Here is a 25,325-nt window from a genome sequence, read left to right on the forward strand (position 1 = left end):
GCCTCATTCTGTGTCACAGAGTTTGATGATCTTACAAAATACACATATGATGGTTCTTTGAAATCCCAGATGATCATGAGAAACGCTCCTTTTTGTTAAGGATTAAAAAAAAAAAAAAAATCAATCTGCCGCATGGCAAAATATGATTTTATAAACCTGCTGTTCATACAAAACAGAGACAGCAGGTATTTCAGGTTTTCAGATATCACAGGATAATTATCATTTTAGAGAAAAAACATTTACCCTTGTGACAGAATAGATGGTTATCATGCTAATAGATCAGAGGCAAAAACCAATTTGTGGCTGCAACAGTTGATTAAAATCTATAACTTTTGTCTTGTTAGCCAGAAAAGAAGTGACAAGGTCTCTCTGATCTCCATTTCTTGCTCCAAACATTAGTATGAATATCAATGAGTAAATCTGCCATTGTTGTCTCTGTTAGCTGCATACATACTGTGAGAGCAGAATTATTATTTTTTGTCTGGAATGGGGAATAGTGTGCAGCATGAATAAACAAATTAAAGGATAAATGTGACAAAAGCAAATAATTCCTCCGTTAATAAGCATGCATTTTTTGTGGCAGGTGCTCTTCTAGGAGGATTGTGACATTTAACCTCTAAAAACTGGGCTGCATCCTTAATTATTATATCCATTGCAGTCTTTATATTGACATGCCCAAACTTTGAGAACAGTTTTTAATTGTAGTTTCTTTCCTTCTCAGCCTGACAGGACGTATGACCTGAAGATCGGCCAGCCCACTGTGTCTTACTTCCTCAAGCAAGCGGCGGGCATTGAAAAAGGAGCAGGCAAGACGGGTGAGGAGTGCTGCAGACTCAGTTTGAGCTCTGCTGTGACTGAGTGATTGATGTTATATTCATGACCTGTAGAGGAACAGCTGTGGCTGGGACAGGAGGTGGAAATTGTGTTGTGTTAAGAAGGAAAAAAACAAAAAAGCGGCAAAGTCCCGCTTTTTGCTTCCAACACCACCACCACACCTATCCAGCAATCACACCTGCAAACCCCCCACACCCCCCTTTTTGTTTTTTCTGATCTACATTTATTTTTTGTTTTTCTGTTTTTTTAATGAAGGCCATGAGACTGCGGGGATTGTGTCAGTGAGAGCTGTATACGAGATTGCACAGGTGAAGACTCAGGATGAATGCTTCAAAATAAGGAACACCTCCCTCCAGAATGTCGTCAAAAGTATCATCGGCTCGGCCCAATCACTGGGCATCAAAATAGTTAACGAGTAAGTCCTTCTGATCTCATTTAACTAAACTGAAATGCTAGAAATGTTATTGACAGAACCTAGATCTGCCTATGTGCCGGACATGCAGCTCCAGGTTTAGTGTGTCACTGCTGTGCTTTCAATCACAATAACAAGAACACCTACGAGAGCGATGCAGATGCAGTTCAACATATTAGTTTAGCTGCTAAATGTAAGGAAAGTGTCTCAGTTGACGGTTGTGATGTTGCCATTGTCCGGATTCACTCTAAGTAAACACTTTAATACAATAAGTGTACCGCTGGTCTGTGTATATTCAAGTTACATTAAACAGATCAGCAAGAGAGGAAATAGTTTTTTTATTTCTGTCTGCATGTTCAGTAGTGAATTGAGTGTTGTAACCTATGAAATTAATACTTGCCACCATCATGATACGGATGCACCGCTACCAGTTTCAGGTAAGGGTTTCAATACAATATGCGTGTACTGGTGTAAAAAAATAAATAAATAGATTCTTAGATACTAATTGATTCTAAAATGTAGTATCTCACTAGATTTTAATTAGCACAGGTATCAATACTTAAATGCCACTTTGGCGTCTTCTGGCTCACGGAAAGAACCAGCTGCCTTTACCCATTTTAAACAGGCACTGCAGCAGGCAGCTCTGCCCCTATAGCACCTCCCTGGGGGACCCATTGTTTACAACTTGTCGCTATAATTAGCGAGTTTTCAGACCTCTCTAGCTACTCTTTTTTTTTTTTTTTTAAGCTAGTTTGTTGTATTGTTTACTTGATCTCATCTTAAGTATTATGAAAAAGTACAATTATGTTAACAAGTACATTAACTGGTGATTGAAGTTTTTTTTGGTTGTATATTTTGCACCACATTGAGCAAACAGTCTGAGAACACCGTTCTAGACTGTATAAAGACTCATCTTTGCATGAACAATTAGAGTTTTAAAGTACTACATTTGTTTTAAACTCTGTGTTTATAAAAGTGTTTGATATTACAGAACCCAAAATCAATGTGAAAAAACTAGAGTTGTCAAAATTAACAAGTTAATGCAAAGATTGATTATTTTAATAATAAATAAATCTGAATCTTTAGTATTATCCTGGTGAGACAAGCTGATTTTGAGCATTTAGGTGTTTTGTCACAGCTGTGAACAGAATCCACCAAAAACCACTTTATCCTTATTATTTATGAAGATTCTGACAGTTATCCAGTCTTACATTTAGGGGATGGCTGCAGGATGACCGATTTGATCTATTACACAATTAACCACTCAGTTTTCCTATATGACCATCTGGATCACACTCCTTACCAGTGAGCTCCATCCATACATCCACCCATCCACCCACCCATCCACCCATCCATCCATCCATCTTCTATACCACTTAGTCCAATTTGGGTCACAGGGAAGCTGGAGCCTATTCCAGCAATTAGCAGGGGTCACCCTGGACAGGTCACCAGTCCATCACAACCAGTTAACTGTAAAGGTATTTATTAGTACTCATATCAATACTCTGTATCAGCAGGTACTCAAGTGTAAGTACTTAAACATTTACTCGGTTTGAAAAAAGTGGCATCGTTGGGTCCCTGACTGTGCAGTATTTACCAAGCTTCTACTGTGAATGCCCCACATGCATCCATGTTTTTAGTTTTATGGTTGATGTGATTTGAGCTGCTGTAATGATTTTTTCCTCTGGCATTAATAAAAAAAACTCTAAATTTCTCTCAGTTAGACTGTGGTGTATTAGTGCGGTTGTAATAGTTACATGATTAATGGTTGTAGGGTGCACATAGCACCTCATTCTTCTTATGAAATGTCATAAAAACATAATAACCCAACAATGGCAAGCAGCCAACACTTACAATCTGAAATATTAGTGCAATCGGTCCCTGAGTATCATCTTGTACCAGGAAATCGGATCTATCTCTAAATACTTTTTCACAGCTTTTCATTTATTTATGCATTTATTTTTGTCATTGTTAATGGTGCTGAAGATGTTTGTGTGGTACTGAATGGGAAACAACCTGGAACTGTGCATTTTGCCAGTGTGGGTCCAACAGTGCACTTGTTGTCAGTCAAAAACTTTTACTTTATCTTTTAGGAGTGGAAATATATTTTTGAATACGTTTAAACGTGATCAATCTCATTTCCATAAGCTAAGGTATTTTGCATCTGCAAGGCTAAAGTTGTAGAGGTCCAACTCATCATTCCTCTGATGTAAGAGGAGTAAAGCAAAACTGTTTGTCTTAATGAAGCATGTTCACAGGCCAGTGCAAATGTGTGTAAAGATGCACGTACAGCATCACCCCAGACAGCTCCCTGAAAATTCTTTCATCTCTAAACTCCAGTTTGCACGTTAGGACAAACTGTGTTTGCACTGCATCTTGTTTAATTAAGGACACTTTATTCACCTGTTGGACTCATTAGAAAGATAATGTTTCCATAACATATGCTGTTGTAGTAGAAATGCATCAGTAAGATGTTTGATGCACCTAATCAAGAATTATTTCCTACAGTTTTATAAAGCATACCCCAACATATGTCAGTGTGTAACAGCAGCTCTTCATCCTCTTGCAGACTTTTGATAATTCAGAAAACGTGTTGTGATTTAACACATGGTCAAATCTAATTTTTACAACCTTCACATCATGAAAGTCCTGTGACCTTTGACAACCCCTAAGTTAGGGATTTGCTGGTTTTTATAGCAATTAAATACCACTAGATTATAAAAACCATTAATAAGACAAAAGATCAAATAAAATCACTATCACACAGAGAAAACTATGAATTGTTCCTGTTTCCATCTCACCATATCAGGATTAAATTGCTTTAAAAACATTTATGTGTTCATGCTCTGAAGAATGTGTGGGCTGTGCACATTCTTCATTTGTAAAAACCAGTTTGTGAGTAGGAAGAGGTGTACACACAGTGTGCCGGTATGCATAGTTACTGCATCTGGCTCATAGTCATTGTTTCCACAAATCCTTAAATTTTGTGTTTGTAGTCATCAAACATCTCTTAACACTCTAGAAAAAAGAAATAACAGAACTAATTGGATGTTGCAGGTGAGGTGAAGCTCATTCAGAGACTGCTGTTTGACTAATATGCTCATGTTGTATGGCATCCTGTTTTGTTTGATGCTTATTGCACAAACGTCCTGAGAAGAAACAGCATATTGTTTATACAGCACACAGTTTGTACTGTGCACACTGAAACTGCGTTATAGCTTGTAATCTTTCTTTTGCAGATTCAACAACACAAAGCTGCTTACTCTGCATCTTAACATCCATGTTTTCTTTCATACCGTTTTTCCAGAGACGTATAATTTATGACACCGACAGTCCTATTTATTTTGCCATCATCTGTTGTGAGTTGGTATCCAGGCACATTATTCTGCTGCTGTCACTCCTGTTTTTGCTTCAGTTAATAAAGTACTTTTCCCAGAATCAGTTTCACCCCTCTCAAACTTAACATGTCTTGTGACTGCAGTGTATTATGATTTATTTAGTGTACCATCAGTGGAGAGATTGGTATTTGCCCCTTCAGCGGTGGATTTCTCCTTGCATGATCGTTGAACATTGCTCCATTGTGATGGGCTCAGAGGGACGGCACTGCTCTTTGATTTTGGGGCTCTGATGTTCAAAGTGAATTAAAGTTAATGCTGCATTAGCTGCATGTGTACAGGAAATATGATTGTGTGGTGTTTTTTATTAAATTCTGTTGCCTTTTTAAACCACTGTCCAATTAAAAAGTTTAACATTTTGTCTGTAAACTATTCATTATGTTGTGTTCGCGTTTCATAACTGAACATCAGTTTACCTTTTTTCTCCCTTTGCTCCCCTTCAGTCTATCAGCTGATGAGTACAAAGTCTTCCTGGAGCAAAGAGAGGAGAAGTTGAAGGCAGATGCTGCAGCTGCTGCAGCCACTGCAGCCGCAGCTGCTTCGGGCAAGAAGTGAAAACCTGCAACACTTACTCACATTTCTGTGTACTTTGACTTCGTACATGTACCATATTCACTGAAGAACTCTGTTAATATTATGTGTTAATAAACAGTCACTTGTTATGAGTTCTTTGTCTTCCTTCATATCTGATAAAGATGTTTATTTGTTCCCAGCATTCATACAGTTCTTGGCACTAAGCAAGCAGGTGGAAGCCTCCTATTGGATAAATACTGCATGGGTGATTATCATTCAGCTGGCAACAATTTGTTTAACCCCAACTATGTATATATAGCTTCTCATTTCTTAAACAGCCACATGATCATGGAAAAGATGTTAGTCTGTTCAAGAAGGGTCAAATCACTGGCATGCATCAAGCAGAGAAAACATCTAAGGAGATTGCAGAAACTACTAAAATTGTGTTAAGTACATTATAACAGGAAGGATAGTGGGGAACCATCGTCTTCAAGGTAGAAAAAGTTGACAAAAATCCTGAATGATGATGATCAGTGATCACTCAGACATTTAATGTAATCAAATTGAAGAAAGATTACACTAGTACTCAGGACTATTAAACTATGTTTAATAGTGAAAGTAAGAGCATTTCCACATGCACAGTCTGAAGAAAACTCAAGGGATTGGGACTGAACAACTGTGTAGCCTTAAGAAAACCCCTAATCAGTGAGGCTAACTGGAGAGGTTTGTTTGCTAAGGTGCATAAAGATTGGACTCTGGAGCAATGAAAGAAGGTTATGTGATCTGATGAGTCCAGATTTACCCTGTTCCAGAGTGATGGGCACATCAGGATATGAAGAGAGGACGATGAAGTGATGCACCATCATGCCTAGTGCCTACTGTACAAGCCTGTGGGGGCAGTGTTATGATCTGGGGTTGCTGCAGTTGGTCAGGTCTAGGTTCAGAAACATTTTTTGCCCAAAGAATAGGGTGAGCTGATACCTGAATATACTGAATGAGCAGGTTATTCCATCAATAACTAAAAAATAAATTGTACATTACCTCTTCCCTGACTGCACGAGCATATTCCAAGATTCCAGGATTCACTGGACTCCGTTTGTGAAAGAGTGCTTCAGGGAGCATGAGACATCATTTTCACACTTAGATTGGTCACCACAGTGTCCAGACCTTAACCCCATTGAGAATCTTTGGGACACGCTGGAGAAGGCTTTGCTCAGTGGTCAGACTCTCCCATCATCAATACTTGGGGAAAAATTAATGCAACACTAAATAAATTTTGTGACATTGCAGAAACTTAATGAAACACTGCCACAGCGAATGCTGCCTTAATCAAAGCTAAAGGCAGTCCAATTAAATATTAGTGCGACCTTTTTTATCATCTACAGTTTGGTCACAAAAATATATTTATGTGATTTTTTTTTTTATTTATATTTATGATCCGGAGGGATTAGTTTAGTCTGAGCTGAGCTGCTGAAAATGTAGTTGCTGTGTCTGAAAAGGGTTTGTAATTTCAGTCACTTGATGTTAACATCCATTATTAACACATCTGGAAGCAGTTTGGCTTTTTGACAGGTTGTGCAGATGGGCTCCTCCATATTTCCACACTTTTTCAATCAATCTGGGATCTCAAAGTTTCAGCACATCAATTATTACACAAATCTCAAGAACTCCAGGCACCAAGATTATTCAATATTACTGACTTTCAAAAGAATCGTGATCTTAGCTGCACAAATTTCACTTGTTAAAATTAATGAAGTTAAACAACTTAAAATGAAACATATTTAGTCTTATGTTGTGCAAATATTAAACAATAATTATGTGTAATTGCCAGTTTATCGAGAACAATAGAATGTTAAGCAGCAAAAATTACTTTTCATATTTTTCTTCACTTGCAGTTTTAATTAATTTTACAATTTAAGGGCTTCAGCTGCCCATTGAACATAAAAATCAAGAAAAGCCATAAGCATCAACTTTTCCACCTTAGACTGAGAATTTTACAGATTTGGTCATTTAACTCATGAGAGCAAAATAAGCTAAAAAAAAAAAAAAGAGAGAGAGAGAATTATCACAGGAAGGAATAAATCAAATTAATAAAATAAACTAAAGAAAGGCCATTTCAGGTCATTTCTGGTAAGTCATCCACAGGCTCTGATTACAATTTAATTTATTTGATACAACAGATTTCACTCTATTTAATTTCTTTTTATTTATTTTTTAAATTTCTCCCCATAATACAGCATTAGGAAGCTTTAGATTTAATGTACCTGATATATTTAGATCCAGTCCTAATTCCACCCCTTGGCCCTATCATTTGGCTCTGTTTCAGGGATCAATAGGCAGTGGTAAAGTAGCCCATCAGCTGAGGTGTTGGGGGTCTTTTAGAGTTTTAAATGGCTGGCTTAACACCGCCTCTACAAAAAAAAAGAAAAAAAAAAAAGAAAAAAAAAGTGTCTCAACTTTGCAAAACAGAGGGGTAAAACTACAAGTGGGACTTCAGATTGGGCCTCTTGTTATTGTTTTGTTTTTAGTTTGTAGTTGTTGCTCTTCCATCCATCCATTCTATATACCCACTCCAATGTACAGTCACAGGGGCTCTTAAGGCTTTATATATATATATATATATATATATATATATATATATATATATACATACATATATATATATATATATATATATATATATATATATATATATATATATATATATATATATATATATATATAGGTAGGACTTGTTCATATCCGCCAGTTCAGCTATCTGTCAGTGGTACATCCCATGCAGGGGCTTGTCCTCCCATGATGGTTCCTCCATTTCATTCTCCTCCAGGATCCATTGCCTGAGGAATTCACTCAGCGCTTCATCCCTTGGGACCATCTTCCTGATGGATTCATGGAGCTTGAATGTTTCATCTTGGATAGTGGCCCTGATGCTCACTAGTCCTCAGCCTCCATATTTGTGCTTAGCGTAGACTCTCTGAACACTGGATTTGGGGTGGAACCCTCCAAGCGTGGTGAACAGCTTCCATGTTTTAACATCTGTGGTCTGAACTTCCTCCTTTGGCCAGGTTATTATCCCAGCAGGGTATCTGATCCCTGGCAGGGCATAGCTGATAATTGCCTGAATGTTGTTCTTTCCATTGAGCTGACTTCTTAAGACTTGCCTTACTCGTTACTGATATTTGCCTGTGGCAGCTTTCTTTGTGGTTTCTTCATGGTTTTTGTTTGCTTGTGGTATGCCAAGGTACTTGTAGCTCTCCTCAACATCTACTATATTGCCCCCTAGGAGTATCTTCCCTCTCATTGTTATCATTTGCCCACATTTCTCTAGTCCGAATGACATTCTGATGTTCCTGCTGTAGATCATGGTGGTGTGGATCAGTGAGTCAATGTCTTGCTCACACTTAGCGTACAGCTTGATGACATCCATGTAGAGGAGGTGACTGATGGTGGCCCCATTCCTAAATCTGTAGCCATAGCCAGACTTGTTGATTAATTGGCTGACGGGTTCAGGTCTATGCACAACAGCAGCGGAGACAGAGCATCTACTTGGTATATCCCACATTTGATGGAGACCTGTGCAACTAGCTGAAATTTGGCCTCAAGGGTGGTCTGCCACAGCCTCATTGAGTTTGTAATGAAGGCTCTTAGAGTGTTGTTGATCTTATACAGCTTCAGGCATTCCAGGATCCATGTATTTAGTCATAAGCTTTCTGATAATCAATCCAAGCAGTGCACAGGTTTGTCTGTTTGGTTTTGCAATCTTGGACAAAAGATCTATCAACCAGCAGCTGGTGTTTTGCTCCTCTGTTACCTTTACCAATGCCTTTCTGTGTCTCTGTCAATCCATGTGGCTGCTTATCAACATGCCCAGCAGCAGCTTCCATATTGTGGAGAGACAGATTATCGGCCGATAGTTGGATGGAACTGTTCCTTCTGGTGATCCTTCAGTATCTGGACTTTTCGTCCCTTGGTCAGCCATTCAGGATGGGTATCATCTCTCTGCAGGTTCATTTGTGCCACTAAGCGCTCATGGAGGGAAGTTAGTGTCTTTAACTAGCAGGCATCGATCAGGTGTTGAGTGTATATATATATATATATATATATATATCATACCTTGCTTTTGTGGCACTTTAAATTAAATTCAGGGTTTTATTAATGGACAATTTAAACAAAACACCTCTCAGTGTGTTATAGTAAAAAATATAAATGAATAAATAAAACGACAGTTTTCACCATTTGTGGATTCAAGATACTTATTTCACAATATATTAAAAATACATAAGCCTGCCATGGAAATAACTGTATGGGCACAGATTTTCTTTTAAACAGTGTTGACAGTAAATAGGGTTGGTTACTGTTTCTACAGACGCAAGATGAAATTCAAAATGTCCATATCTGCACATAAATGTAAACAAAACTAAAAGAGCGTTTTCATATGTATAAGGAGAAGAAATTAACCAATTATGAAAATGATTAATACAATTAGTCATTTATTCATTTCTATTTTTAATTTTAAATTTATTTAGGTAAATGATTTTATATTTATGTAGTGATCTAGCGTCATTAAACATTTAATAAAAGAGTCTTTCATCGTGGTGAATGACCTCCACAAGCAGCAATAAACAGCTAAGTGTTTTTTTATTGCTGGTAATCAGTCGTGCCCATCAGCTCAAAGGAATTGTACACCATCCTATTGCACATAACAGGTTTAACTCTGGGATGTTGGTGGATTTCTGCTTCATTTAAGTTCCTCCACAAAATGTTAATATTGTTCCAGACTTTCACATGGCCATCCTAAAATAAAATTAATTTTACTCTTTCTCCAAATGTACTCAGGGAGAACAACCTTGATTTGAGTTAAATATGTCAAATATTTTGCTGGTATAAAATAAATAAATAAATAAAAGCACATCTCATTTGTAAAAGGGAATATATTCCACATCAATACAGACCAGAGGAGACTCTGAAATGTTAAGCAGCTGAAACTCTGTAATCCAGAAATAATAATGGCAAAATATGTTTCCATCAGTGTGACACATGCAACACACATGAATTTAAAATTGAATTTGAAAAATTCCCAAACACTTACAGACTTTGGTCTGAAGAGATGATGCAACATGGTGGTAAACATGCTCTTGTCCCAGCCTACTTCACAGCTTTGCAATGCATTTCTAATTGGGATTGATTACAAGAATCTACAGAGACTCCAATACATCCAGAACTTTGCAGTTAGGATCCTGATGAAAGTATGAATATATGAACATATCTGAATATTTTCATTCCCTTTACTAGCTTTCCATCTCTGTCAGGATTGAATATGAGGTCTTCCTTCTCACTCACCAGCGTCTATATGGAAACATCCCTCAATACGTCAGGAAATAGCTCATCCCAGAAACTCTAATACACCCCCTCCGTTCCTCTCATTCAAACCAACCTCTTCATTCCCAGTTCAAAGCTGACAAGCATGGACGATGGGGCCTTCTGTGTTGTTGCCCCACATCTGTGGAATGCCCTTCCTGACACCCCTAAGGCTCCACAACCCAGACAGTGTTTAAAAATGACTTTTATTATTATTATTATTATTATTATTATTATTATTATTATTATTATTATTATTATTATTATTATTATTATTATTATTATTAAGCATGGATTCAAAATTATTTACTCTTTTGTGCACAATTAACAGTACTGTGCTAAGTATTTAGCCAATTTCTTTACTTGGTGCTAGTAAAACAGGAAATATGTGTCTGTCAAGATAAACCAACACTTTTTCAATATTGACATCCCCAGGCCCTTTCTTCTGTTTTTCTTTACGTTGGTTGGTTGATTGTTTGACAGCAAATCTTCTATGGAGACCATTTCTGGTGAGACTTTATTGAACAATAGATGGATGAACCGAAAGACCAGGTGCATCTCTCAAGTCCTGTCTCAGGTCTTTGCTGGATTTTCCTGATTTCAACATCACTTTTAGATAATGTTCATCCAGCGTTATTTATTTATTTATTTTTGAAGACCTGGCACTTTTTATGTCCTCCTCTTGTCCAGTTTTACCCATTTTTATTTTATTTATTTATTTTTTTAAAGAACACACTGCACACCACACCATATCCTGTAAATGGTCTGTTATGTCTAGACACAACACTGGTTCCTTCCTCGAGTTAAGTGCCTTATTACACATGGATGATTCACAGGTCAGTGTTGAGTAGCTTTATAAAGAAAAAAAATTACATTCCCCTAAAATTAGTTAAGTAGAAAAACTGAACTGAATGAAAAAGCAGCAAATCAACTTTGAAAGACCTTCAGAAAGTCTGGAGAACTATCAAAGACCACTTTAAAAGATTAGAAAAGAGTCTGTTTCCTTGGAAGCAAAGTAAAGAGAAATGATAAGTGGCTGAAGGCTTTTCAATATTATTTCAACAATCCTATATTACCAGTGGTCATTATTTGTGTCCAAATATACTCCACACATTGTGGTAATGATGCCACTGAATCCTCCAGTCCTACATGGTCTGTATGTTCATCTAAGCCTTAAACAGTGCCAGTTGCACCTTGGTAAGTACCTTGGATTTGGTCAATTTCCCTCTCTTTGTTCTCCCCATAACCTTTTCCTCATATGACTTCTTACACAACACACTAAAAATAGTTTCTTTGAAGGTGCAGTGCTTGTCTTTTCCAGAAGATAGCAGCAGTCAGCTTTGCAGTGCGGCCTCCACTCATTTTCCCTCCACCACCAACACTGCAGCAGGTAGAAGTGGAACAAAATGTTCGCTTTGAGGGAAAACATGTAATGCTTCATTATGTCCATTTAACTCTTTTTTTCCTCTTCTTTTTTTTGTATATATTTTTTTGAAGAGATTAAGCAAATACGTGTTCTAGCCCTCCATCTATAAAGCTAGTCTAAAGAAAAACCGCATTGCCAAACTTCTGTTTTTTGAAACTATGATTTCAATAATATCTAAAATTCAGATGTGTAGTGATGGACAATCGATTTGCCCCATATCCCCATTTTACTGTACCTCTAATTTTAGCCTTCTTTCACTCTCTTTGTCCCCGTCTCAGCCCTTCCCACTCTGAACCTTCTGAATAGAGCTGAGAATAGACGTTTCAGTCAGAGCTCTTGAGCAGGAATGCCTATATATGGAGTCTTACACCACACAGAGCGCTGATGGAGTTGCAGGTACATCAGGGAATATGGGCTACTGTTATTTGTGAGAAGGGGTATTAGTGGTGGAGAGTGTAGGTTGGGGGAGTGCCATCTCGCCACTATTATGCGTGTGTAAGTGTGTGTGTACATCATCATAAGTGGGAGGCCATCTGCGTGTGTCAGTGTGCACATCCTTACATGCAAAAATTTCTATGCCAAGTGTGTGCGTCAGACTGAGTCAGATAGTGTCTCATTCTGTCTCGTCATGCGTGTGCGTCAGTGCTGTTGCTGAGCGAAACTCGCTTCAGGGGAAGAAATGCAGGAGAGTGAAGGGGAGGGAGGAAAAGAGGCAGCCATGGTGGGATGATGATGATGGTGATGATGAGGCTGAGGGAGGAACAGAGGGTGTGATTATGACGACACAAGTGCATCAGCAGCATTAAGTGCACTTTAATATAAATGCATTTGTATGACAACCAAATACACTTATAAGCATCACAATAGAACACTGGTCCACAATGTCCATTCTGCAGTAAATAAGATGTTTAGAATATATTCCATCTTATGCATAAAAATCTCTTTCTTATATGTACAGACCAATAACTGTTTCATACAAATGTACAAATGTGTACAACCTTTCTGAAAAGAGCATATGCCTACATCCTGAGACATAATGCATATGAATTAACATCTTTTTCAAATTTCACACAAACAATAATAATATTAATACAATTTTACACATGTATATTAACTTAGCCTTGAATAGCTAGAACGTAGGAATCAATCCTTTACTTGACCGTAGACAACTCTACGTGAGCATGTCGACACCATGGGAATTATACCATTCTCAACCCGTGTCGTTTGGTAACTGAATAGAAATAGCACCCCATCCCTGTTTTCATTTTTTAAAACAAAACCTTTGTATTCTAACCCCTCTCAAAAAAGAAGAATCGCTCATTCACATAGTCAATTGTGCCTCACTACACCGCGCTCCAGTGGAGCAACGATGTAACTGTCCATGTTGAATGGACATGATAAAGAGTTCAGAGTTCAGCAGGTCAGGGCCATTTCAGGCACACAGGAGCCGCTATAAGCTGCCAGCATTTCAAATATTGATGCTGCAAGAATATCCAGCTGTCTGCCCTCCCCACCAAGGGAGGGGGGGGCGGCCCGATGAGCCTACATTCAGAGTCTTATTGTACAGTACAACGTAGCAGTGGATTTGTGGCATGATCAGAGCCTCGGCAAACTTCCAGACAACCTCTTGTTTGATGCTGCATCCCGTAAAAGCAGTGGACACCTTCATCATTCTGGTGTCAGGATCTCTTCACAAGTTTTCTTTTTTGTTTGCACATCACATTGATACACAAGATTTTAGATGGAGAGATAAATATGAAATGTTAAAGGTTTGAAGTCGCAAACACAAAGCTCAAAGTATCTTAAGTTTAGTTCAATACTGGTAGTGAGTTTTGGTGTAGCCCTAAAGGCTGTGAGGAATGTTTTCAAACCAGAGCTGTACTCTCTGGTGACTGAAAAGAAGATTACATACAAAAGATCTTCCCTTTTTTTTTTTGTTTAATGTACTGATTGTAATCACCCTAAGGTTGTAAACAATTGTAAACATTTGATTCCAATACATTTGAGGTTTGGGTTTGCGTTGCTGCTTGTCAGGCAAAAGTGCTATAATTCATCTCCTGACTGAAATAGCAAGAAATGTATCATTGTTTTTGTTCACAACAGATATATTTCACTACAAGTGAATACATACGCGCGTCTGGAGGTTGGACTGCGCTTACAAGTTCAGAGATGTTTCTCTGTCTGATCGCATCTGAAGCTCATGTAACAGAGAAGCTGAGACACCACATGGACTCAGAACCCAGTCAGTTTTGCGTCCATGTAGTTGACCATAGTGTAAATGTTGCACCAGTTTTTCTAGTAGTACACAGATAAATGACTGAACAAAAATATAAAGCCAATCTTTGTTCTCAGGACACATGTAGGAGTTAAAGTCCTTAAGTTATATATACATTATGTATATTTATACACTTAATTATTTTTTACTTTTCAGTAAAAGGGTCTCCACAAAATATGACAATATGCCATACTTAATGAAGTAAGTCACAGACTTATTTTAGAACGGAGGAACACTTCCACTCCCATCTGAAAGACACAAAAAAAGGAAAGAGAGAAAGCACAAGTTAGTTTAGCATTTTTAAGAGCTTTTGTAAACAAACATAAGACTAAAACCATGAGAGATTCTTACCTTTGTGGAAGCACTGTGGCGATGGATGACATTGGAGTTGATACAACTCAGGTTGTTGCCCTAAGCCAGGGGCGATCGAGGCACCTGCCCCAAACATGGGTTCCAGGACGGCCAGTTCCTCCAGGAGGGACTGAGTGCAAGACACGGCGGGCGTGGGCGAAGTGATGGGCATGGAGGTGGCAGGGCTCGGGGAGGCAGTGAGGATGAGGGGAGGGGAAGCTGGGATGGAGGAGCAAGAGGGCACAGGAGATGACACCACCTCGATCTCCATTGCTTCCTCCACTAGCCCCTCCCCTTCCACTTTTACCCCGGCCTCAGCAGCCACATTCGCCCCGCATCCAGCCATGGAGTTACATTGCGCCGATTGGACGCTACAGATGTGGCCCACTCCCTCAAACTGGGAGAGTTGGTGCCAGCACACTGGGGTTTGAGAAGAAGTTGGGCTGGAGGGATTGGGCACAGGGGAGGTTGGAGGGGAGAAAAGCCCGGGTGTCTGGAGAGGAGCAAAGTCCTCTTGCAGAAGGGTTTCCAGGATGCTCTCTTCAAACAGAGAATCATCATCATCAAGAAAGATGGGGATGTCCAGATCTCTCCATGCTTTGATGGGATAAAACTCCCTAAGCATGTGGACTGAATCAGTAGGTTCTATGACTGGAGACAAGAAGGGGGAGGGAGGGGAGGATGTGGGGGATAACGAGGGAGGAGAAAGCTTGGACAACAGTGGATCCAGGTAGAATCCCTCAGCCAATGAGCTGATGTGTTGTGCTAAGAGGGAAATTTCTGCCCTCTCCTTCTCCCTCTCAAGAGAAAAGAAGGAGAGGCAAGGCTGTTTTCCAGGTGATGCCTCAGGGGTGAGGAGGCCTTCAGGGGGACACTGGAGGGGCCCCAGTGGCACATCTACATACAGTGGACCCCGTACCTCAGGTAGGGTCATCACTGTGCAGTCCCCATCTCCGGGGCTGTCAGGTGTAGGGGGCAGTTTCTCATACAGAGATCCACTGCAGGGCTCAACAGGGAAGAGAAGGTCAGTAGAAGGGGTAGGCAGTGCAAGAGGGAGTTTGGTGGCTAAAGTAGTGGGAGGAGCGGGGCTGGAGGCTGTAGTTGGAGGGGCTGTGGAGGATTCTGAGGGGGCCAAAGATGTAGTGGTGGTGGCAGATGTAGCAGAGGGTGGAGGAGTGGTAGTGCCTGTTGGGTCAAAGCTGAAAAGGGGTTCACTGAATGGGAAGCTGGCCCCACAAACCTGCGGGGTGTAGGGGGGAGTGCACACAAACTCTTTGGTCTGCTGAGCTTGAGAGGTGGGGACAGGTGGAAGAGGCAGAGGGAGAGCTGGCAGTGGAGGATCTAGCTGGAAGGAGGGTGGCAGGAGAATGTTCTGGGTTAAAAAGTCTAAGTCTGCTACTGTTTCAACAGTGACTGGAGTGGGGGAGGAGGCAGCTGAGGGGGTTTCGGTAGAATGTTGCTGAAAGAAGCTCTCCTCTTCCAGAGAAGAGATACTGGATCGAGGGTCACCCTCAAGCTGCATGGCTTCAGTAACAGAGCTCCCTGGTTCGTCAGAAGAGCCAACGCTGCAGCCAGCAGTGCTGAAGTCAAAGGACTGGGCAGACAGACCACTGCTGCCTGGTGTGAACACTTGGTCTGGGCTGGAAAGGGTCTCTGGAGACTGTAGACTCAGACTCTCCTGCTGAGAGGCACCAGCACCCAGGACCAGGGTCAGCTGGGTCTGCTCTGAACTGAGCTGCTGACGCACAGACCAGGCTTCAGAGTCACTGAGGGACAGAAAAAAAATACAAAAGAAAAACAATAGTTAGGTCTTTGTTTTTTGTTGTTTTTATTAGATTTTTTGCCTTTGAAAATATATTTTTTTTATCTAAAAAAAAATAAGAGGCTGTAATTACCTGATTATGTAGTTGTTGCTGCTAATGGGGATTTCTCCTGGCTGCAGTTGAAGTACCATGTAGAGCCAAACCCACGAATTGTCCTGAGCCTGTACACGCACCACCATTTCAGCTCTGCCCTCCCCTCCTTCTCTTACTGTTGAACAATGATTGGAGAACAAGTTGGCATCAGTTTATCATGCTATTAATCATCATAGTGTATTTCATTGTGTGGATGTGCCAGTGGGCACAATTTCTGTTATTGTGTAGGTTGTAACTGGTTATCTTATATGAAGAGTACACTTACACAGGCTACGGTGCTGAGCAGAGGCATGTGACAGATCCTGTGGGTGGAGGAGGCTGTACCAGGAGCGAGAGCGTAAAGCTGTCACATCAAAGCCGAGATAGGCGCTCACACTGCAGGGCAGAGTGGGTGGTGATGTGTTAGGAGCAATAATGTTTCACCACTTTATCCCATAAACAGACAAATCTACCAATTCACATTAAAGCAACAGGTGAGGGATATAGGATGAACTCACCTGTCTTGTGCTGTCTGTAACCTCAAGTCGCGGCCATGCTGGGAGTGGAAGCAGGCCAGGAACATGTTGGTCTCAGTCAGGGAAGGGATAGAGGTCGACTCCCTCTCTACCCCAGGGCTGGAACGGGTCGGCTGGGGCTCCAGAGGAGAGCAGAAACACACCCACACTGGGTTGGAGGTCCAGTACGACCCGGTGGCGGGAGTGGTGGAGGGGGGACAGAGGCAGCGAGCTCGGATCAGAACCAGTTTGTTTCCAGCGCTCTGCCTCCGCACGGACTTGGAGGTGTTGAAACGACAGCGGAAGAGACGGTCTGTGGAGGAAAAGATTGCAGGAGCTTTATTAGAAATCATATTTGGTTGCTATTCTGTATTATATGGTGAAAAAAAGATTATTCTCTGTTAATTGTTAAGAACATGAATACTTTCTCTTACCCATTTCAAGTGATGTAGAGGTTGACAGGTTGGTCCTCACGATAAAGTGGTCTGATGCATCGATTATATCATAAACACTGTCGCCTTGCGATACCAGGTCCACCTGAAAATTACACACAGAAATGTTACTCTGTAAAATCCAAACTAACGCTGTAATATTATTTTCTAATCTAAGAGTGCATCACATTTATGTTGACTCACCATGGAGTGTCCGAGGTGCTCGGAGACGCTGTCTGACAGATACAGGAGCTTTCCCTCTCCAGTCAGGAGCATCAAAAAGCCCGGCAGCGCTTGCATCAACTCTGACAGCTCGTGAAAAGACAGGAACCTTGCGCTTTCATCAGGACTAGCACTAGTTCCCGCTTCTAGGACAAACAATAAAAACGTATCGCATTTGTTAATAAAACCATAAAATGACAGAACAGTGTGTTTAATCTCTGCAACAGGAAAAACTAGCAGCACTACATTTCAGCACCATGGACAGCAACACGGCAGCTCATAATGTTCGAGCGTTTCAGCACCACGAACAGAGAGACATTAAAATTTTAGTGCTTTTTTTTAGCTCCAGTCGATCAAATATCTCTACGGTTGAACAAAAATCAGATTCTCTATCATCACAGTTGCCTACTGTATCAATAAAACGCTTGTGGATGGCACTGGTGTTAGGGATGTTGTCAATGCAGCGGAACATGAGATACATCAACAGGTCTATTTCTCTCTTTTTCATTCGGTCTTACCTTGAGTGAAAAAGACGGATTTCCTGGTGTACATGCAGGCAAGTGACATGATGTGCAGGTATGAGAGCCGTGCTTTATCTGCATCAGATATCGGCAACAAGTCTTTCAGGTTCCGGATCTCGGCGTTGATCTGGTCCCGTCGAGCCTTGGATGCTCCTTTGGTTGAGCGGTACATTGTGGTCAGTTGCTGCGGTGAACTACCAAAATTCCTCCAGGGATAAGTTGAAGAGTTGTGAACGGAGTGCTGTTAAACGTCGTGCCTCGGCGAAAGTGCCCTGTCTCAGATGTGTTAAGAGACAGGTTGCAGAAGTGGAAAAGCTCTTTAGGTGTGTTATTGGACTTTCATTTCAGCTGTTTTCTCCAGAGCAAGGTTTAAAAACCTTCTCCTGTTCTGTCTCCTTCAACTTTAGCTCCGCCACAACGTCCAGCTCGGGGGCTGGCCGGCTGCTGGATGTCCGTCCCTCCTTTCGGAGTGCAGGTGAATCGGCGGCTGTGGTAGCCGTCTCTGGCAAAGAGTCCGGAACCCGTAAATCTGGTTGAGGGACTCTGCTCGCCGGTCACTTATATAGCCTGGGACTCCACCGGTGCAGGGGGGCTCCCGACGCACCAACACCGACGTAAAAAGGAGGGAGGGGGGGTGAAGAGGAAGAGGAGAGGGAGGGGGCTAGATATGTCTCATATCAATATAAGCAATGGTGAAACTCTCCCCCTCCCTCTCCGGTGCCCTCTCCTCTCAGTGACTCTTCCTCGACGTCAGCTCTTCCCTTTACTCGGTGATGACGTGGGGCTGAAATCGGGAGCTCCGGCGACGCAAAAAGCCCGATTTGGACAAAACCGAGTAAGGGGTGGAGCAAGCGTAAAACGTAAACGGAGTCACCGGACTCCGGTGAATTGGAAAGGGGAGGGGGGGCTGTGTTGCACACGAAAGAGGTCTCTGTGTTTATATGTCTGGCACTTGAGGGACGCCACCCGTCATTGCCTGTTTGCCCCGGACCTGCCAGTAAAAACATGATGGGTGCTTGTTAAATGCACTTTATCAATTCTTTCTCAGCACATTTGCAGTTTAAACGGGAGATAGATGAAGCTCAGCTCGCCGCAGAAATCAGCACAACATGTTCAGTGGAGGCGAGCATGGATGCACATCGCGCTGTCTCTCTGTCGCCTTTTATGAATGGAAATAATGTTTGAACATCTAAAACAGCTATCTCTAGTGTCCCTGCACTGCAAACTCATATTATCTTGTGGAAATAATTTTCTCGGCGAATTGATGGGCTGCCTGTTTTCGCTTCATGTCTGCTGTCTGAGTTGACTCAAATACAAAATAATCACTTCTTCATCATTTCTTTTTTATTCTGTGCAACATTTAATTAAATTGATGCGGAATTTTCTATTTTCATAGCTCTGTGGAATGAATGAGGGCATTATTCACAGAAAATAATCAGAGCATCATTATGTTGAAAGAAACAACCCGAGCACTAAAAGTCACAAAATGCCCATCAATCACCAGATCCCTGTTTTTTTTTATTCTGCCTTGACTGTCGTCTAACAGTCTAACAAATGACGTACATGTCTGACTCTGGCCGGTCTCTCTTTCATCTTTTTCATCTGCTTCCAAGTTGCAATAACGATTTTCAAAGTCTCAATGAAAAGTGAAGCCGTTTTAATGAATGATAGTCATGAATTATTCCACGCGCGCGCAAACACAACCCCAGCCATGTACGTCGCACGTGAGCAAAGCAGTGCTGTTTCTAAAAATAGATCTCACCGGTGGCCAACAGAAGGACCGCGAGGCGCGCCCCCGCATCCAGCTCCCATCGTTCTATTTATAGACAGAGAATTTCACCTTTTAGATCCCCGAAGAGACCCGTATGTGCTTAACACATAGAGCCTTGCACATGCAGCTGTGCAGATGTCTACACATCACACATCATACACACAGAGACACAGACACACACGCACACACACACACACACACACACAACATAATGGACTCATCCTTTGCACGAGGACACGGAAGTGGTTTGACATGATTATAAAAGTGACTGGAGAGAATATTTTGGCGTATTTTCTCCAAGTGCTGCAAGACTAAAAGTCACATTGTCAAGGTGATGTAGCTTTTTATTCCGGCGGAAATGTCCGCTCTACGAAGGTTATTGTTTTGTTTGAGGTTTAGTGAGAAATTGATGAAATTCAGCGTTATATCATACATCTGGCAAAGTGGTTCTAAACCCGATTTGTTTTATCTTCTTCATAAGTCACAAGAGAAGAGGTTAATTTAGCAATACTTATTACTTACTTACTTTCTGCGATATTAGTCAGTATGGATATTTAAATGATGATTCATTCTGCTTCTTGTTAGTGATCTTCAGAATTACACCTTTTTCGTGGGGTCTGCCTTTTACTTTTCATATGGGATGACTCAGCCACTTCTACCTCCTCTTCCTCCATCACTGACTTCAGATTGGTTATGACCTTAAGATACCGAAGTGCTACCAGATAATCAGAGACAAACGACAAATGTGCACCTGGAGGGAGTGTTAAATGGACTGTTTTCCTCTAAAAAATGACTGCTAGTTCTGACATTCTCAGTCCAGCTTTGATTTTCTTTACCCCGAAGGTGCTTGGAGCTGCTCTCATGAGAGATAAAAGTTTGTCATCTCCAGAGCACATCGCATGGGTGAGTGGTGTCCCTGGAGCAGAGAGAAATACATCACACACCCATCTGATGCTAAAATGGGGTCTATAATGTGTCAGGGCAGTGACATCAGTTTTCCTTAAAGCAATTCTGGATGCAACATCATGAACTGCTTTCATTATGAGTACAGTTCACTCAGAGAACATATAATAATAGACTCACTGGTCACTGAGAACTTTTGTTACTGACAGAAAAGGATTAAAGTTTAATCATGCTTTTTGTTGGTGGGTGCATCAGATACAATTTTGTTTGGTTTGATGTCTCAAAAATCATCCAGCTCTCTGGAGTGACAGATGAGTTGGGTTTAACAAACCCTGTAACAAGGGTGTGCCGAGGGCAGCATTATTATCGGCAATGCTTGCAGTAATTGTAAGAAATCATGACCTGTGTTGAAGATAAATTGTCACTAGATATAATTATATATAAAGAAATCAAAGTTAAGCTTTGGCAAATCTGGAAAATGTATTTGTATAGCACATTTAATGTACAAGACCCTTAAAAGTGCTTTACATAAAACATTAAAAGCATTACAGTGGGGTGCAAGAAGCAAGTGCATTAAAACCAAACTTTAAAAGAACTAAAAAAAAATAAAAACAGAAAAAAATAGATTTAAAGACCTAAAATAAAGTAGATTAAAAGCACAAACTATAGTTCCAGTGTGGGTAATTTAACAGTTGTTCTGATAAAAGGAACCAAATTAAAAAGTTTTTAATCCTGATTTAAAACTGCTGAGAGTTTCAGCAGACCTGCAGTTTTCTGGGAGTTTATTCCTCATGAAGCATAAAAGCTGAACGCTGCCTCCCCATGTCTAATTCTGACTCTGGGAACAGAAAGTAGATTTGACCCTGATGACCTGAGCGATCTGGTTGGTTCATAATGAACCAGAAGATTCTGAATGTATTTTGGTCCTAAACCATTCAGGTCTTTGTAAACTAACAGCAGGATTTTGAAGTCAGTTCTTTGACAGACAGGAAGCCAACATAAAGATCTGAGGACTGGAGTTATATGATCCACTTTCTTGGTCTTAGTGAGGAATGGAGCAGCAGCATTCTGGACTAACTGCAGCTGTCTGATAGACTTTTTAGGGAGACCTGTGAGGACAGCATTACAGTAGTCCAGTCTACTAAAGAAAAATGCATGGACAGATTTTCTAAATCCTGCTGAGTCATCAGTCCTTTAATTCCCAGTATCTTCTTTAAGTTATAAAAGGGTGACTTCACAACCGTCTTAATATATCTGCTAAAATTCAGGTCTGAATCCGCGAAAACTCCCAGATTTCTCGCTTGGTTGTTAGTTTTTAACTTTGCAGTTTGATGCTGAGTACTTACTTTTAATCTTTCTTCCTCAGCTCCAAAACTATTATTTCAGTTTTGTCTTCATTTAAATGAAAGAAGTTCTGGCTCATCCAATCTTTAATTTGATCATTGCAGTTGATCAGAGTTTGGATCGGACTGTAGTCTCCTGGTGTGTTGTTGTGTGGTGTTCATCAACCATAATTTATGGTCACCTTCCTTTATCTGTTTTTTGCTGTGATTCAGTTTCACCACCTCTTTGTTTTAGTCTAGAACGTCACAGTCCTAAATTATTCAACGTGGTTAAATGTTTGATTGATTTGGTGTTGATTACAAATTATTTTAAATTGAATTAAATCATGTACATCCCATTTAGTTGTTTTACAGAGATCTGCATATATTGCAAATAGAGCATTCTTTGCAGTCTTTAAAATTTAGTTATTTCAGATATTCATGTTTCTCATAAAAGATGGAAAAATCCCACTGAAATTAATATACAGATCATTATGGTATTTCTTTGATACCAACCCTACAGTCAACAGCAATGACATCCTCAGTCTGTGGGAATATTTTTATGCAAAGGGAAAAACAGTCTGATTAGAGGTACACCTTGATGTAGTTCAATATGAAGTAATCGTGAGGCTGGGGGAAAGCTTATATTTGACCAACCTTGACCATATAAACAAGTTATCACATAAATTTCATGAAAACTAAAAATTAAATAAATAAATAATAATTAAAAACTTTGGAAACCGTCAGAAACTTAAAAAGGAAACAGAAAAAAACATTTTTAGGGTCAAGATTAATGTACATGGTGTCGAGTGGATATTACAAAATACTCCAATTCTGAAAAAGTAGGAACACGTGTATCAAACACCATTTAAAACTTAAAGCTGGTATATAAGACACATATATGATACTCTCACTTCAACAAGCATTAACAGAGAATGGAGTTTTGTGATCGATGCAGAGCATCGATGGCTGACACTGTAATGATATGTGTGTGTCAGTCTTGGATGGGACTCATTTTGCTCTTTAACTATTTGACTTTTTGTTAAACACACATGTAAATATACACAGTAAAAGTACACATTTTGTCTTCATTTTCACATCCAATTCCTTCTATTTCACACATTTACACCTCACACTTCATAATAGCATTTACCTCTACTTAATCTTCCACCCCTTGCTCAGACTCTGAATCGTTTGTGCTGAGTGGTGTGTTTGCTCTTTTCTCCCTTAAATGATGTTTCAGCTCTTAAAGGGTTATCATGGACAAGACATATTTTTCTCATAGGCATTAAAGCTGCCAAAAATGGCAAGAATCGGCACTCACATTTACTTACAATTACCCAGTGAATTAACACTGATCCTTTTAGATATTACAAATGTGGATTGGTCATGGTGAAAGGTTGCATGAGAAGCACTGATTTTGATCCCTGCAAATGATTAGTTACAGTCTTCATCTTTATTTAATTTGTTATACTGTTGAATGTTGATGCATTTTGTCCCAGAGATAACTGGGGATATATTCGGTGTCCACACACATCTGGACCTTGTTTTCATTGGATTTTGGACCATGTGCAAGCCACTTTTGATAAGATTTAAAGTTATCAACAATATCTTCATCTGAACAGCTTTGTCTTTCTATGGGTGAAGAGACACACATTATTATGCAGGAGGGCCCAGAACAGAAGCACTCCGAGTTGTTTGTTTCACCCAGTGGTTTTGGAGGCACTTAAGGTGTTCCGTGTCCCACACACTCTACAGTATTGTCTCAAGTGTTACTCTTGGTGCGGTTGTCAGAATGATCCCACCATTGTGAGCTGTGGTTTTTGTTGGTATCAATGATAAGAAAAGACAAGAACATTGCTGTGAAGAGGCAGATGGGTTAAGAGCAACGGTTGTATGGATGAGGGCCTTGTCTCCGTGGTAGCAAATGGACTCAAATGAATCCGATTAGAAGACCTTTTTATGCCAGAAAAAATCAGTTTCATTATTCATGTGGAGACTCGTTTGGTTTCACAACCATCCCCAGAACAACTTCTTGTCCACATTGATTGATTGATTGATTGATTGATTGACTGATTGATTGATTGACTGATTGATTGATTTCAAGCAGATAAAACAAAAGTACATTCTACTTTTAGAGTAGACGTTTATATTTTTAGAAAGAAAAAGATAAATAAATAAAAATACACAACCAAATACATCAAAGAAATTAAACTTAAAATTTTGTTTTGTTTTCTTTTCTTCTCTTTTCTTTTCTTTTCTTTTCTTTTCTTTTCTTTTCTTTTCTTTTCTTTTCTTTTCTTTTCTTTGAACAAGATGGACAGGTGGCATATTAGCAAAGGTTGTTCCAGATCTGGTTCACATTTCTTGAATTCATGAGAGGCCTTTTCTCTTTTCTCCACAGCACTGTGCTAATGCAGAATGTAGCTTGTGTGCAAGTCTCAAGTGGAATAGAGCAGAAACCATTCTCAATCATCTGTCTGCAATGTGTTTTGTTGAACCAGGTGAGAAAATAAGCAACAATTTCACAGTTAAACAGTAAATTCATTCTCTGCCTAACATGCTTAATTTCATTATCTAAAGATTCACCAAAAACTTGCCATTTTCATCTTGTAGGATTCTAATAACAGGTGAGGAGCACCAAGTCAATGGGCATAAAAGTCTATGAGAAAATGACTTGACTTCTTGCTTTACAGGTTCACTGACATTTGCCTCCACACTATAACATGATGTTGTGCTTTAAGGTAAACTGACAATTAAGCAGGGTGTTTTAGGACATGGTTTTCTTATTACTGCCATGTCTGCATCATCATGCATACAGTGCAGTCATCTTGAACCGAGAAGTTTAAGTTGCAACTGGAGTACTCATGTCTGACTCCTGTCTGAGTTTTATCAAGATTTAGGCTGTTTAAAAATGAGTTCATATGCTTCAGGATGCAACTATAGAGGTGTTATCTGGATCTGTTTCTTAAGCAAAGCAGTTGGTAATGCTCCATTAATTTAAGTTTCAAACATGTAATTAAAAAGGTTTTCCTATTTTTCTAGAATGTATTCCATACATATCTGTTATAGCCACAAAGTCCATAATTTTACCTACAGAACCAGTTAGTTCCTCTTCAAAACTTTGAATAAGTAAAATACCAGTAAATGCAGATTTCAGCTATTTTAAACGTTTTTTTTA

General features: G+C 40.0%; 2 protein-coding genes across 3 annotated transcripts in view; one reads left to right on the top strand and one right to left on the bottom strand.

The window, feature by feature from the left end:
• The window catches only part of mrpl11 (mitochondrial ribosomal protein L11), a 46,021-nt gene extending 40,715 nt beyond the window's left edge, over positions 1 to 5,306 (top strand). For both annotated transcript variants that reach the window (XM_041990676.1, XM_041990677.1), the window contains 3 exons: positions 722 to 815; positions 1,090 to 1,249; positions 5,085 to 5,306. In XM_041990676.1, coding sequence (XP_041846610.1) covers positions 722 to 815; positions 1,090 to 1,249; positions 5,085 to 5,196 — 366 coding nt within the window. In that variant the 3' untranslated portion in view covers positions 5,197 to 5,306. The remainder of the gene's footprint in view (positions 1 to 721; positions 816 to 1,089; positions 1,250 to 5,084) is intronic.
• A 7,429-nt stretch (positions 5,307 to 12,735) lies between these two features.
• On the bottom strand, positions 12,736 to 18,663 carry npas4a (neuronal PAS domain protein 4a). Its single transcript, XM_041989338.1, has 8 exons — positions 18,146 to 18,663; positions 17,610 to 17,773; positions 17,409 to 17,511; positions 16,978 to 17,287; positions 16,746 to 16,855; positions 16,460 to 16,595; positions 14,565 to 16,330; positions 12,736 to 14,461 (listed from the first exon to the last, which is right to left on the bottom strand). The coding sequence occupies exons 1-8, from the start codon at positions 18,318 to 18,320 to the stop codon at positions 14,433 to 14,435; spliced, it is 2,793 nt and encodes a 930-aa protein (XP_041845272.1). The 5' UTR covers positions 18,321 to 18,663; the 3' UTR covers positions 12,736 to 14,432.
• Between the last annotated feature and the right edge of the window lie 6,662 nt (positions 18,664 to 25,325).

This window comes from Melanotaenia boesemani, chromosome 7, assembly GCF_017639745.1.
Source record: "Melanotaenia boesemani isolate fMelBoe1 chromosome 7, fMelBoe1.pri, whole genome shotgun sequence".
Lineage (NCBI taxonomy): Eukaryota > Metazoa > Chordata > Actinopteri > Atheriniformes > Melanotaeniidae > Melanotaenia > Melanotaenia boesemani.

Bases quoted from the DNA above. Each gene is read 5' to 3' on its own strand.
- npas4a (XM_041989338.1), bottom strand. From the start codon at position 18,320: ATGTACCGCTCAACCAAAGGAGCATCCAAGGCTCGACGGGACCAGATC. The intron at 17,288-17,408 runs GTAAGAGAAAGT...TTTCCTCCACAG, and splicing joins CTCTACATCACTTGAAATGG to ACCGTCTCTTCCGCTGTCGT. The intron at 16,856-16,977 runs GTGAGTTCATCC...TCTGCCCTGCAG, and splicing joins TTACAGACAGCACAAGACAG to TGTGAGCGCCTATCTCGGCT.